This window comes from Neovison vison, chromosome 1 (assembly GCF_020171115.1).
Source record: "Neovison vison isolate M4711 chromosome 1, ASM_NN_V1, whole genome shotgun sequence".
Classification (NCBI taxonomy): domain Eukaryota; kingdom Metazoa; phylum Chordata; class Mammalia; order Carnivora; family Mustelidae; genus Neogale; species Neogale vison.
The window spans coordinates 251419340-251434532 of record NC_058091.1 but is presented as its reverse complement, the minus strand read 5'-3'; the positions used below and the strand labels follow the sequence as shown (position 1 = coordinate 251434532).

The 15193-nt window shown below is 56.0% G+C and overlaps 1 protein-coding gene across 6 annotated transcripts; it reads left to right on the top strand.

The window, feature by feature from the left end:
• Positions 1-1488: 1488 nt before the first annotated feature.
• SLC34A1 (solute carrier family 34 member 1) lies at positions 1489-14393 on the top strand. Of its 6 annotated transcripts, none has more exons than XM_044228603.1 (13): positions 1491-1587; positions 2796-2916; positions 3039-3188; positions 3278-3406; positions 3478-3621; positions 4504-4615; positions 4739-4934; positions 5016-5111; positions 10635-10704; positions 10984-11151; positions 12372-12488; positions 12593-12717; positions 13370-14393. In XM_044228603.1, exons 2-13 carry the CDS (start codon positions 2808-2810, stop codon positions 13871-13873), a joined length of 1920 nt encoding a protein of 639 aa, XP_044084538.1. In that variant the 5' UTR covers positions 1491-1587; positions 2796-2807; the 3' UTR covers positions 13874-14393. The 6 variants fall into 6 exon arrangements, with proteins under 6 accessions (XP_044084582.1, XP_044084564.1, XP_044084574.1 ...); XM_044228612.1 differs by having other exon boundaries at positions 1541-1587; positions 2751-2916; XM_044228629.1 differs by lacking the exons at positions 12593-12717; positions 13370-14393 and having other exon boundaries at positions 1490-1587; positions 12307-12392.
• Positions 14394-15193: the final 800 nt, after the last annotated feature.

Here is a 15193-nt window from a genome sequence, read left to right as displayed (position 1 = left end):
CCATCCCCGGGACAGTAAGAGGGGCACACAAGCGTGAAGAGAACGCACATGCTGAGGGACTCTTCTAGTCACTGAGATGGGTCAGCTAGCTCATTGAATTCAACCACTGCCAAAGAACTGCTGATTGCCATTTTATTTATTTATTTTTTTAAGATCTATTCATTTGAGAGAGAGAGAATGAATGAGCAGGAGGTGCTGAGGGAAAGAGAATCCCAAGCAGATTCCCCACTAAGTGTAGAACCCGATGTGAGGCTCGATCTCACATCTCACAACCCTGAGATCATGACCTGAGCTGAAATCAAGAGTGAGACACTTAACCAACTGAGCCACCCAGGTGACCCTCTGATTGCCATCTTGTACTCGAAGTGACTTGCCTCAGCACCCCAGGCTAACCCAGGGATTAGACAGGAGAGAGCTGACCTAGCCAATCTTGGCTCAGCACAGAGTAGGACCTCAACTATTGTTCTTGGGAATGGAGGGACAGACACATGACTGGCTGGCTAGGTAGCTGGGGGTGGTGGTGGTGGATGGATGGATGGGTGGTTGGACAGGTTACTCAGGCAGTTGTCCAAGCTAGATTTTGAGTGGAACCCACCCCTGCTGGATCTGTTGAATCTTTCTCCCTCAGAAGGGAATATATCTTCTCATCTCTCTTGTACAGCTGGGCTTCCCAAAGCCTCCCTAAGAGTCCTCTCTGGGTTTCGGGAGTTTTGCAACAGACCCCATACCACCATCATCAGCATCTCAATCCAGAAACCCAACTGTCATATAATTCATCTGTCTGCCATGCTCCCCCTCCCCCGTTCCACTACCCAGGTATCCCTGGGATGGATCTTCTCCTCATCCTTCCTGTTCCACTTGATTCAGACCCCATCATCTCTTCCCTAGACCATCTCATCAGCCTCTTAGCTGGTCCCTATGCGTTCAGACTTGCCCCTTTGGCGGACAACCTCCCGCTAAAGAGACCATTCTAAAATGCAGACCAGGTCCTTCCTGATCTGACCAGGGGTTTCACATTCTCTCAGATGAATCCTGGATCTGTGGTTGCAGGCTAGAGACTCTCCCCGACTCAGCACTATGCAGCCTTTCCGGGTTTCTCTCCTGTTACTTCTTCCATCGCATGCTCCCTCTCCTCTAAATGCCCCCAAGACCCACAGACAGACCCACAGAACAGATGCATGGCGAGGCTATTCCACGGGGAGTCGTGTTAGTCCAAGAATGAGGGGAAGGGGCTGGAGCCGTGAAATTTCCTTGATGACTATGGGAATAAGGTGCCTAAGTAGCATCAGGATCTCTGCTTGGGGGCAGAAGAGGTACCCTAGCTGGGTTTGGGTCTCTGTCAGGCTGAGTTTCTGTGTGGGGAAAGGGAAAGTTTGATCATGGACTCCCCCAGCAGAGCTGACGATTAGTAATTAACTGGGAGGAATCTCAAGGGGGGGAGGTTAATCGGGGAACAGAGGGAGGGCAGCTAGGGTTTTAGGACTTTGCCCTTGACCCAAGGGTATAAAGAAGAGGGTCCCAGCCCTTCCTCAGGCCCCTGGGGCTTCCTTAAGCAGCTGAGCAGGAGCTGAAACACAGAACCCCAAGGTAAGCCCAGGGCTCCCCTCTTCCAAACCCATCCCCAAGTCTTAGTAGGCAAAAGCCTATTGCCCCTGCTTCCTCTCCTCTGCCCTAATTCTGCTTCCCCTTCCTGCTCGGGCCCAGTCTAGTCTGGCTTACCCCCCACCCCAAAGGAAAGAGGACTCATGCTCTTCCAACACTTGGAATTTAGCTCAGCCCCCCCACTCCTCCAAACAGCCAAGGGCCCCTGGGACAATATAGGGGTGTGGGATTATGGGTAGCTGATATAGGCTGGGGTACTCCCAACCCAACAACCAAGAACTCCTGGGACAGTTCAAGGGGCCCTAAAGCAAGCCAACGGCTTCTCAGATTGGAGATAATACAGGGAAACCTCCTTATCTAAACCAGCCTTGGTCTGAAACTCATTCATGGGAGAAAGGCCATCAGTGTTTGTTTATTGCTAGGAGGCAGGGAGGCAAATGGGGAAAGAAATTCAGTTGTGAGGGTAACCCAGGAACTCAGGATTCTGGCCAGTAGACCCTTTCCTGAGTGCATGTCCAGCTGGTCCCAAGAGCCAACAGGTGTCCATGTCTCCTCATGGCTCTCAGAACGGTCAGAACTCCTCCTGCATGTGCAGCCTTGGCCCATATCCGCAAGCTCGGCTAACACACGTTCCCCGGCCCCCGCCGGCTGCAGGGCGCTCCCTGCTCCTTCCCCTCCAGGGGCCCTTGCACCCACGCCCTTGTCCCTTGCCATCCGGCCCCTCCTACTCATGTTCATCTCAGCTTGATCATCTCTCCCCTCCACCCCCTGCCATGAGGCACACTGGTAGCACTTGTATCTGTCATTAGAACCCTTGGCCCTATTGCCACTTTCTATTCAAGGGATTATTTCATTGACATCTGTCTCCCCGTGAGACTTGGAGCTTTCTGGGGGCAGGAGCTGTCCTTGTATTTAGCCATTGCTCTACCCCAGCATCTAGCCCAGTGCCTAGGCTACAGCAGATTCTTCATAAATACTCACTGCCTGATGAGTACAAGCATCTGGCCCAAGTACCTGAGCATCTCTGCTATTAAGGGGTAGAGGGCATACTTCCCTGGGTGTGTGTCTAGGGATCACACACCACGGGTATGTGTGTGTGTGAGTATGTGGGTATGGATGTGGACGGTGGGTGTGTGGGTATGTGTAAGTTTTCAGGACAGTAGCTGCCCCTCAGTGCTGCTGCTACCCCACAGTGTGTGCCCAGGATGATGTCCTATGGAGAGAGGCTGGGGGGCCCGGCTGTCTCCCCACTACCAGTCCGAGGGGGCCACATGATGCATGGGACAGCCTTTGCCTACGTGCCCAGCCCTCAGGGTGAGTGCTCCTCCTATCCGTGGACCCTGAATGCCCACAGTCGCTCACATGCCAGTGAGGTGTCCACCCCTCTGAGCCTATCCCGGGGCTTCTGGGAACTCCTAACCAGCCTCCCTCCCCAGTCCTGCACAGGATCCCAGGGACCTCCGCCTATGCCTTCCCCAGCTTGGGCCCTGTGGCCCTTACCGAGCACAGCTGCCCCTACGGGGAGGTTCTGGAGTGCCATGACCCCTTGCCTTCCAAGCTGGCCCTGGAGGAGGAGCAGAAGCCAGGTAGGCCCGGGCCGGGGGTGGACAGCAGGGGTGGCAACATTCAGTACCCTAGCCCCTGGCCCCAATGCTCATGCCCAGCCCATCTCCAGAGTCTGGGCTGGCCCAGAAGCTGCGCCGGGCTGGCATGACCCTCGTCAAGGTGCCCCTGATGCTCGCCTTTCTCTACCTCTTCGTCTGCTCCCTGGACGTGCTCAGCTCCGCTTTCCAGCTGGCTGGAGGTAGGGCCAGGGGAGGGGATTGGGACAGGGTTCCTGAAGGGCATCACGCAATGCTGGCTCCTGTTCCTCAGGGAAGGTGGCTGGTGATATCTTCAAGGACAACGCCATCCTGTCCAACCCAGTCGCGGGGCTGGTGGTGGGGATCCTGGTGACCGTGCTGGTCCAGAGCTCCAGCACCTCCACGTCCATCGTCGTCAGCATGGTCTCCTCGGGCTGTAAGTAGGCCCGCTGCGGCTAGGGAAAGGGCGTGGGGGGCTGCGTGCCCTGGAGGGGGCTGATGCAGCATGTCAGGGCTGGGGCCAGGGGGAGAAGGGGGCCAGGGAGTTAAGAGCAAAGGGCAGGACTCCAGCTTCTCGCACTCCGTTTTCCAAGCTGTGGCCAGGAATAGTCTCAGCCAGGAGGGGTGTCTGAAGATCTGGAAAGGGTGGCAGATGGGGAGTCCTGCCCCAGGAAGGCTCAGCACCTTATCACCCATAGTCACTTATTCCACTGGCCAGGGAAACAGAACCTCCTGGAGCTATACATATGATTTATTGCAAGGAATTGGTTCACATGATTGTGGGGCTGGCTGAGCAAATCCAAAATCCATAGGGCAGGTTGTTAGGAAGGGTAGGCTGGAACTCTTGGGAGGAAGCCAATGCTGGATGGCCTCCATTTTGCTCTTAAGGCCTTTTATCTCGCTGGATGAGACCCACTGAGATCACCAAGGGTGATCCCCTTCACTTAAAGTCAGCCGGTTGTAGAGGCGAATCACACCTGTGGAATACCTTCCAGCAGCAGCTAGATGAGCATCGGATTGAATGACTGAGTCCTGTAGCCTGGCTAAGCTGACTCATGAAACTAACCACCAAGCTCGTGTACCGTGCACACATGGGCACAGATCTGTCTCCACGTGCAAGACATGGGCCCTCAGATCCACACGTGCACGCACAGTGCATCTGTCCACCATGCTTGTTCACACACATGTCCCTGGGACACCAAGGCTGGGCAGTATCGTGGCAGGACTGCCCAGTGGGGGCTGGGATGTGAGCAGGTGTTTCCGGGGCAGGAGCTGGTGGCCCTCACACAGTCAGTGAAGGGGTCTCCTCTTCTGCTAGTGCTGGAGGTGAGCTCTGCCATCCCCATCATCATGGGCTCCAACATCGGCACATCTGTCACCAACACCATCGTGGCCCTGATGCAGGCAGGGGACAGGACTGACTTCCGGCGGTGAGGGGGTAGAGTGGTGAGGGGCCTGTGTGTATTGGGGGAGGGTGGTCCCCAGGGCCAGGAGCCCCCAGCCGAAGTGCATCCTGACCCCGGCCCGCCCTGTAATGTGGCCTCCCTGCCCAGGGCCTTTGCAGGGGCCACGGTGCACGACTGCTTTAACTGGCTGTCGGTTCTGGTCCTGCTGCCCCTGGAGGCCGCCACCGGGTACCTGCACCATGTCACTCGACTGGTGGTTGCCTCCTTCAACATCCATGGCGGCCGCGATGCCCCCGACCTGCTCAAGATCATCACAGAACCCTTCACCAAGCTCATCATCCAGGTCGGGCAAGGCTGGCGTGGAGGGTGATGTGGGATAGTAAGGACCCCTCTCTCACACCCCCCACCCACATCTTGTGCACAGCTGGACAAATCTGTGATTACCAGCATTGCCACTGGCGACGAGTCCCTGAGAAACCACAGTCTGATCCGGATCTGGTGCCACCCAGACCCCACAGGGGTAAGTCTCAGGTCTGGCCACAAGGAATATTGTACCAATCCCTTCCAGTCCCCCAGCGGCTTTGGGGAGTTATTACCAATCAACTTGAGTTGGCATGTCATTGATCTAGCCCAGTGGTTCTCAAACTGTGGACCAGAGGCACTCGTGCCACCTGGGAACCTATTAAAGCGACAAGATATTCAGCCTTTCCCTAGACCTAAGTAGGTCTAGGGAAAACTATCAGAAAAAACTTGGGGGGATGGGACAGAGCAGCCCATGTTTCAACAAGTCTTCTCAGTCAGCTCTGCGCTCAAGTTTGAGAACCACTAATCTGGCTCTACCTTCTGGCTTCACAGGGAGAGTATAGGTTCTGAGAGGCTGAGACACTTGCCCGAGCCTGTCCTACCATTTCAGGGCCCTGAGGACAGGTCTAGCAGTCTAGGGCTCTCTTCTCCCCGCCAAGATGCTAGGGGTTTGTGACTCAGCTGTGCCACGTTTAGGGGGTGGCGAGGGGGTGAAGGGGTTATGAGGGTGCCTGGGAAAGCCGGACAAACAGGAACAAGACAAGGGGGCCGTGTGGAGACCTCCCTGGAGACACAACAGCGACTAGTACTCTTGTTGGGGCTCTTTCCCCTGGAGACTGCCACAGGCATGCATCCATGTGTCCTTCTGCACCATTTCTACTGCCCAGAATGGAGACCTGTTTGGATCAGTGGGACGCTTGTGCACCTGCCATGACACCAGGCTCACAAGAAAGCAGGCGATCGGCACACTTTCTCACTCAGCCACGGAAAGGGAAGTGCTTCATCAAAACCCTGATCCACGGTATTTGCTTTACCTCAGTTGCCACATCCAAGAAGCGACTCCATTCAGAACAGAGCGAAGGCAACCCGAAGCCCAGGGCTCAGCAGGCCCGGCCCCCTCCTCCTTCCTACTTGCTACTTGATATCACTGGCCCTTGATCCCAGCGTGAACACAGAGCAGCCTTTCAACCCGCCTTCTACAGTGCCTTCCTTCGCATCGGAGCCGTGCACAGCTCTGGTCTGGCACTTCTGAGTGTTTCAGGCAGTCGGACATCAAAAAGCCCATGCGGGCAGCTCTCAGGCTGGCTTTGTGACCCCTCCAACATGGTGCTGCCTTCTCACCTGCCCCCTGGGCACTCTCTGAATTGCCCAAAACCTCTTCACTCCATAGCAGAATGGGGGCGACCCAGACATCACACCGCTGGATCTTCACAGGAAACAAGCCACAGGAGGGAGCTCCTGGGCTGTGGAGTCCCTCCCTGGTGCCTGCCTGCAGCTGTGCCCAGCTGGCCTCCCCCCCTGCAACAGGTGCACCAGACGCTGCCTGCCCCTGCTGGAATCCTCACAATGTAGGGCAAGGTGGACACAGACAATCCATCTTCCGCAGGAGAAACCCGGGCCTGCTTGCGTGAAGTCAGCCACCTGAGTTTACCTGCCCAGAGCACTGTCCCCACTGCTCCCCACATCGCTTCCCTGAGTACTGGTCTCGCAGCCCGCTGTCCCAGAAGAATGGGTCTGCCACAACAGTATCCAGACGGGCTTGAAAAGTAGCAGACAGGTGGCACTCGAGCTCCCTTTGTCATCCTCTCTTGAGGTCAGTCCATGTGGAACATGGCTCTGCAGCCCGGTGCCTGCTCTGGCCATGTGTGCTGGGGGCTCTTCTTGCACCAGACTCTAACTTTTCCTGTGACCACCATGTCTCCCTTCCAACCAGTCCTGGTGGCCTACATTCCCCGCCCCCCAACTGGACCCAACCTCACCCAAGCCAGTCTCCAAGAAACCCAGTCACCAAAATCAGTATTGGGAATCTGAAGGTTTCCAGATGGTGGAAGAAAACCCAGAGGCAATTTTGACGTTCCAACACCTCTTGACACTCCAGGGGCCTAGCCTTGTCCTGGGAATTACCTTCTTATGTACTCACACTATGGACTGCCAACCCTACTTGCCTGGTTTAAACAAGCATTCCTCAAGGACTTGCAGCCAGGGACACGGGATTTATCTCTGGTCCATTTTATAGGCTCAGAGAGGCTTGCCCAAATCCATACCATAGAGATAAGATGAAAATCCTGGTGGAATCTGGAGCCCATGCTTCTGAACCTCCATCTCGCTGCCTCTTCCAGAAGTCAGTCTGGTGTCCTATCATGTGTGTCCATTTGCTACTCTGCCTATTGGGCTTGAACGCCACAGCTGACCACAGCCAGAGACTTCTTTAGCAGCAGTAGGTGCGGCTCTAAGGAGTTCTCCACTTTGCCACCAGATGGCGCAGCTGGCACGGTGATTTCTGCTTCCAGAAAAACAAAGCCACTGAGCTCCCCTTCTGCTTCAGGCTGAACTACATACAGCACATGCTCCCATCCTGTGTGTTTCTCCCAGGGAGAGGATTCTTGGAGCCTCACAGTCTTCTGCGAGCTTAATCGTGTCCTGCACCTCCTACTGGCACTTAAATCCTAACTCTCTTCCAAGAATCCTTAAAACAAGCCCCTGGGAAGCGGTGGGCAGCGTTATAGACCTCATGCTGCAAGGGAAGGAAACTAGGGTCCAGAGAGGTTCATTGTTTGGTCCAGTATCACAGAGCTGGGAGTGGCTCAGATGGAGTTTCAGCTTAGGACTCTTGGGGCTCATTTATTCTGTTCTTCCCACAGAACTCACCCCTCCCACCACATCCCCAGGTCCAAGAAGGATGGGCACACCTAGGGGTATGTCCCAGACCCTGGGCTGCCCAGTTCTTTGTCAGGGCTAGAGCTCCCACCTTCTTGACAAGGAAGCCAAGGAAGCCCTGGGCCTGCTCCCTTCCCTCACTCAGTACCCACTCCCAGCCTGACCATACAGCCTACACACTCTCTGGCAACCCCACTCCTACTCCTCTCTAGCCCTTTACAGTCTCTGCATTCTACCCAACCCCCCACCAGCTCAGCCAGAGCCACATAACCCAAGCCAGAGGCACAAAACCCTGGCAGGAAGGTCAAGGGTCAAAATCCTAGACCTTAGCCCTCAGGTTTGCCCTGCCCACACACAGCCAGCCCTGAGTCAGATGATACCCCCCTCCCATGAAGTTCCTCCCCTAAGAGACCCTGGGCCCAGCCAGGTCAGTGGGGCACAGGCTGGTCAGGTACCCATTTGTCTCAGGGATCATCTGCCCAGGGCTCCAAGCTGGTCCATCACAGTGTTCCCCACCAGGGCCAGAACCCTGAGACACTGTCAGGAGCTATTGATCCCGACCTAGGACATCAATCTCACACAAACACATAAGCACATGCTCTTCCCACCATGTGGTCCTAGATGGGCCCGGCGATGAAGGGGGTCTAATCTTGATTAGGAGGCATGATGTCTTACTGAAGACTTAACATAAGTCTGCAGAGAGCACTTGGCACACATTTCCTCCTGTAACCTTTACAGCAGCTCTCTCTCTCTCTCTCTTTTTTTTTAAGATTTATTTATTTATTTTAGATTTTATTTATTTGACAGAGAGATCACAAGCAGGGAGAGAGGCAGACAGAGAGAGAGGGAGAAGCAGGCTCACTGCTGAGCAGAGAGCCCAATGTGGGGCTCGATCCCAGGACCCTGAGATCACGACCCGAGCCGAAGGCAGTGACTTAACCCACTGAGCCACCCAGGCGCCCCTTTTTTTTTTTTTTAATTTATTTTATTTATTTATTTATTTATTTATTTATTTATTTGAGAGAGAGAGAATAGGCAGGGGGAGCAGCAGGCAGAGTGAGAGGGAGGAGGCTGCCGCTGAGCAAGGAGCCCAATGTGGGGCTCGATCTCAGGGCACCGGGACTATGATCTGAGCCGAAGGCAGATGCTTAACCGACAAGTTACCCAGGCATCCCTTTATAACAGCTCTTATGTCATCTGCTTTAAACACGCTGAGAGGTGGCATGATTTGTCCCAGGTCGTTGGCACAAGAAACAGGACTTGCTCACATCCACTGGACAGCTGACACACGGCTTTCCCCCTTACACCCAGCTCTCGCCCACCACACAGCAGTTACCATGGCCTCCCCAGCCTGCTTTCCCGGCGGAGCCCACCAGAGACTACTCTCTCCTAGTTTCTCAGCTTGCAGCGGCGGCCTGGATTTGAGGGTGTCCCAGGGCCCTTGTCTGGCCAGCTAGAACACATATGAGCATACTGCCTCACTCACAGCAGCTCAGGCCACTAAGAGAAACCAGAGTTCAAGCCAGGTGCCAGAAATAGTTCCCATTTCTAGCATACATTTTATAAATGACATGATTTGGAATAAACCCTAAAGGAGCCATGACATTGAAGGGCCACTACCCCACCTGAGACATGACCCTCAACACAGGAAAGGTCTGGGGCTGTGCTGTGGAGGGCAGAACTTCCTGGGATCAGTGCCCATATCAGCCCCCAGAGGTGGCAGAGGGTGAATAACGAAAAGGCGTAGCTCTGGCTTTTGGCTTGGGGCCCTAGGCGTTCTTGTCCCTTTCTGGGGCTCAGTTCTTCCTTTGGACTGGGATCCTGAGGGCAAGGAAAGGCTCCCCAATTACATTCAAGAAAAAATAATTCCTCAGTCCAATGAGGCGGCAAAGTAGTGGTCCAGACCAATGTGGCCCTCACATAATTGTAAAGAATGGCCCATTCTTGCAGACTTGGGCCATTTGGTCATGCAGGGCTTCATCCCTGGATGGCGGGCGACAGTGGCCTGGAGCTGAGTGGCTGCTGCCCCTATAGGACCAAAACACAGTCCTCCACCTCCTCCACACTCAGCCTGAGCCCCTCAGTTAGGCTACCTGCCTGGCCCTGGGCCCTCTGAATTGGGGGGTCTCTCCCCACTGAGTAGGTGGGTAAGAAGTAGGTGGGGACTGGACTTCTGCCCCCTGGTGGTCCTCCTTCCCCATACCCCAACCTTCCCCATAAGGATTTGAGCAAGAGGACAGTGAGCTTGGACTAATGGTGCCTCTGGCGAGAGGATGGGGGCACAGATGCTGGGGAAGGGGGCAGGGCAACACCAGGAGAGGGCTGGTAATAAAGAATGGGGAAGGGAGAATTTTCATAAGGAGGGCCATGGTCAGAAGCACCCAAGGCCAAGGAGAGGTTGAGGAGAACAAGGACAAGAAGCCACAGGATTGGGGCGTCTGGGTGGCTCAGTTGGTTAAGCAACTGCCTTAGGCTCAGGTCATGATCCAGAAGTCTCGGGATAGAGTCCCACATTGCCTCCCAGCTCAGCAGGGAGTTTGCTTCTCCCTCTGACTCACCCCTCTCTCTTCGTGCTCTCTCTCTCTCAAATAAATAAATAAAATCCCTGTGGGCCCCAGTGAGAGCCAGATGGGTAGATAGGAGAGAATATTCAGAGGGATGACCGTGGCCAGATTCTTGTGTGGCAGGTATTTCCACCCTCAACTCTCCAGCAGAGGAGACAGGCCAACTATCCAAGGGCATGTAGTCAGGAGGACCACCTCCATCCCCCACCCCCACCCCCCGCCTCTCCCTAACCTTCCCCCTTATCTCCAACCCCAGGCTACATTTTCCTAAATTCTAAGTCAATCTCCTCTTAATCCAGGTTCCCACCCCCCTGCCCAGGGCAGAGGCCAATACCAGCTGGACCTTTGGAAATGCCACCATGGAGAAATGTGAGTGCCTGCATCACAGATGTCTGGCATGGCAGGGGCACAGCTGGGCAGAGGAAGGGCTGCACCTACCCCTGCCCCCTGCCACTGCTGCTATCAATCCCAGGAAAACCAGCTATCAACTAGCTCAGGTCCCGGGCTTGGGCTAATCCCTGCTGTTGAGGCTAAAGGAGCCTGGGGTGGGACTTTAGGCTCCAATCCTAAGAAGGCATCAAAAGTGGGGGGCTGGGAACCAGTTGTGGGGGTTCAGCTCTCAACTGCTTGACACATCCCCCCTGCCAGGCAACCACATCTTCGTGGACACAGGGCTGCCTGACTTGGCCGTGGGGCTCATTCTGCTGGCCGGCTCCCTGGTGCTCCTGTGCACCTGCCTCATTCTCCTTGTCAAGATGCTCAACTCTCTGTTGAAGGGCCAGGTGGCTAAGGTCATTCAGAAGGTTATCAACACAGGTGAGTCCCCAAGAACTGCATGTGACGGGCCCCAGGACGGGACCTTTCACATCTTACTAAGTCCCACTGCTGCTTTGCTGTGTGATCTGGGCAAAGCCCTGCCATCTTGAGCCTGTTTGTCCCTGTGAACAAAGAGGGGGTTGAGTCAGGCGATTTCTGAGGCTCCCGAGGTGCTGGCAGCTGGTCATCTGTGGCTGCCCCTGACTGTGGTTCCATTCCAGTAGGTGGCTCGAAACAGATTCTCAGTGGCCACGGACGCATTCAACAAATACTCCCTACACCCTTGGCCCTCCTTACGCTCTGGTGCCGAGGGTCCAGAGCTGAGCCCCAGAGATGGTCCCACCCTCAGGGGATTTCCAACCCAGAGGAGGAGACAGATGTGTAATGAAAAATAAATGATCAAGGGGGGATACATTCATATTGAGGGGTGACTCCCAAGGAGAAAGCAAAAATGACAGAGTATGGAAAAAGTTGCTTTCAGTGGGCAGTCAGCAGCCTATGTGAAGAGGCCAAAATGAGGAATAGCAGTCAGATGTGGCTGAAGAGTGTTCTGCGCAGAGGGAACAGTCAGTGCAAAGGCAAAGAGGCGGGAACAAGCTGGGCAGAAAGATGGCCAGCAGTGTGGGGGGAACTCAGTGATCGAGGTGGGGAGAGGTCAACAAGATCACAGGGAGGGAGCAGACCCTGGGGGCCCCCACAGGCTGTGATCAGAGCCTGGACTTTAGTAAGGGTAACATGGGCCCTTGAAGGGTTGGGGTAGGGGGGTGACATGGTCTGATTTTCATCGGAAGCTTCATTTCAGGCTCTGGGGACGGTGCCCGGCACTGGCAGAGGTTGCGTAATGAATGCTGGAGTCAGGTGCATTCGTGGATCTCTGGGAGCTTAGGGATGGGAGAAACAAAGTCTGCCAGAGGGCCAAAGGTCAGGGAGGGCTTTTCCGCAGCCTTGTATCCACACGAAGCCCTGAGGAGGAACATGAAGTAAGAATGATATTCTGGGCAGAGGGGACAATCAACCAGTAGTCTGATGCAACCAGGCTGAGAAGGGCCTTTAATCCAAGGCCAGGGAGGGCTAGTAGAAGCCCTCCCTGTTGAGCAGGGGACTGGACAGACAAGGCCCCACCTGAAAGCTGGTACCCAATACCTCCTCCCTAAGGTAGGTCCTGGCTCCTCTGCCCATGCCCTCCTCCTGACCCTGCTGGGATGGGGGTGTCCTCGTAGACTTCCCCGCCCCCTTCACCTGGGCCACAGGCTACTTTGCCATGGTAGTGGGCGCCGGCATGACCTTCGTTGTTCAAAGCAGTTCTGTGTTCACCTCGGCCATCACCCCACTCATCGGTGAGTGTCCATGGCATGTGGGGCAGGGGGAGAGGGGCAGGCTGGCAGGGAAAGGGCCGAAGGAGGGGCCTGGGGGTGAACCTAGCCTCTCTGTCTGCCCCCAGGCCTGGGTGTGATCAGCATTGAGCGAGCCTACCCCCTCACGCTGGGCTCCAACATTGGCACTACCACCACGGCCATCCTGGCTGCACTGGCCAGTCCCCGGGAGAAGCTGTCCAGCTCCTTCCAGGTACTCTGGGAGGGTGCCTGCCGGGGGCGAGACAGGGCTGGGACTGAGGTGTGGCACCTGACACAGGGTAGGACACCACATATCAAAGTTTCTGACTGCCTACTAAGGCCCACCCACTATCCCAGGCTCTGTGGAAACCGCACGGGGCAAAGTCGGCCTGGTGCCAGCCCCAAGACCTTAGCATCTACCGGGAAGGATTTACCTAGATAATCAAGCAAACAGCAGCTAGTGGGATCTGCGCTCTGAGGAAGGGGTGCAGCAGGACGGGGCGCTGGGCCATTCTCGGGGACCAAGAACAAGTAGGGGGGCAGATGGCAAAGGGGTTGCTGTCCTAGGAGCAAAGGAGTGAGGATAAGCCTAGGGCTGGGGCCAAGGCTTGGACCAATCAGGAGGCCAGAGCCATGGAGCCAGAAACTAGTATGCATCTCTTTGCTGCCAGGTTCAGGAGGATCTGCTGGGGAATTTGTGAGAGGGGTCAGTGGGAGGAAATGTGTAGTGTTAGGGCAGAAGTGTCTCAGTATTTTCCTAGGAGCACATCAGCCCTGATTTTGCTGCTGCCCAGGCGGGGCCAGGCTCCCATTATCCAGCAGTGCAGGCAGGACAGGGAGCGGGGGCCCACACCTATCTCAGCCCTCTGCCCTCTCCTCTACAGATCGCCCTCTGCCACTTCTTCTTTAACATCTCGGGCATCCTGCTCTGGTACCCGGTGCCGTGCACGCGCCTGCCCATCCGCATGGCCAAGGCACTGGGCAAACGCACGGCCAAGTACCGCTGGTTTGCCGTCCTCTACCTCCTCCTGTGCTTCCTGCTGCTGCCCTCGCTGGTGTTCGGCGTCTCCATGGCTGGCTGGCAGGCCATGGTGGGTGTGGGCGCACCCTTCGGGGCCCTGCTGGCCTTCGTGGTGCTCGTCAGCGTCTTGCAGAACCGCAGCCCTGGACACCTGCCCAAGTGGCTGCAGACGTGGGACTTTCTGCCCCGCTGGATGCACTCGCTGCAGCCCCTGGACCGCCTCATCACCCGCGCCACGCTGTGCTGCACCAGGCCTGAGCCCCGTTCCCCACCGCTGCCCGCCAGGGTCTTCCTGGAGGAGCTGCCCCCTGCCACCCCCTCCCCCCGCCTGGCACAACCTACTCGACACAACGCCACCCGCCTCTAGCCTGAAGTGCTGCCGGGGGGCAGAGAAGGGCCTGCACTGGGTGTCCGCTGTGGACGGGTGGAAGGGTGTTTCCGAGCATACTGGGCATGGGCCTGTCCTTGGGTGGGTCCACAGAGGTCTGGGCTTGTGGGACTGAGAGTCCGTGGCATCCTGCATGTGTGGACTGATGCACCCGTGGGGGGCTGTGAGCAGGCTGCAGGGTACCTGGCTATGACTCTGAGTCCTTGGCCCCCAGGGGGGTCTTGTTTGGAGGCCTGTGCTTGGCTCTCCTGTACACACAAGTCCAACTCGGCAGAGTGGGGAGTAAGGGTGGGTCCGGAACGGGACTTGCAGCTGTTTGCTTGTGCAGAGATGCGGGTGCCTGAGTCACTGGCTGAGTTCTCACCCCTCCCTGTCACTTTCCTCCCTCCATTATACCACCCTCCTCATCCTCACCCCGCTGTTCTGCAGTACCGCCACAACCCCCTTTCCCGATATTGTGTGATGAAAAAGGAATTAAATCCTCATTATGCATTTACAATTCTGTGTGCTCTCCATCTGGGGAGGGAGGGAGACCATGGCTTGGGGTTCAGCAGCACTATTACCTGCAAGCTCAACAGTCCACCTAACCCTGCCTTAATTAGTCCAACTCCTGATTCAGACTTCCTGGGAGTCCTTCCTAGGGGCCAGGGCCACCCTCAAGGCAAGTATAAGGAGGGCATTCTGTGCCGACTCCCTCCCCCTTTCTAGGATAACATTAGTGTTCCAGAAAACAAGTGACAGGTGGGGGCTTGTCAGGAGACATGGGGAGGGGCAGGGAAGGTGAAAATAGGCAAGAGAGGCCATGCCCTGGGCCCTGGAGCATAGTGGACAGGGACCAGCTACCCTCCCTCCCATCTTTGTCCCTTCCCTTTGGGCAATAAACCAAGCCTCACTTAAACCCATCCAAGATTTTCAATTCCTCCTTTTCCACGGGGGCCCTGGAGCTGAGGCCTGCAGAGTGAGGGTCAAGGGGTGGGCAATATCTAAGTTCTTCCTTATAGTCCAGAGTGTCCTCTGGGGTCTTTGGACCCCAAGAGGGAAGGAAGGCCCTAGGGCCCCAGACCTCACTGTGATGGTCTTGGACATGTACTCTCCTTCCGCTCCCTTTGGGGTATGTGGAAGGAGACCCAAGAACCTGAGAGCCCTAGAGGTGCTCTCCAAGCTACCAGCCCTATTCCATCACCCACTCACAACACTTGCAAAGGCTTCCTCCTGCCAAGTGGAGGCGGTGAGAAATGCACCGCCCTCCAGCCTAACTCCTGACTCCCTGACACCCTATAGGGCCAGGCTGGGGTGCAC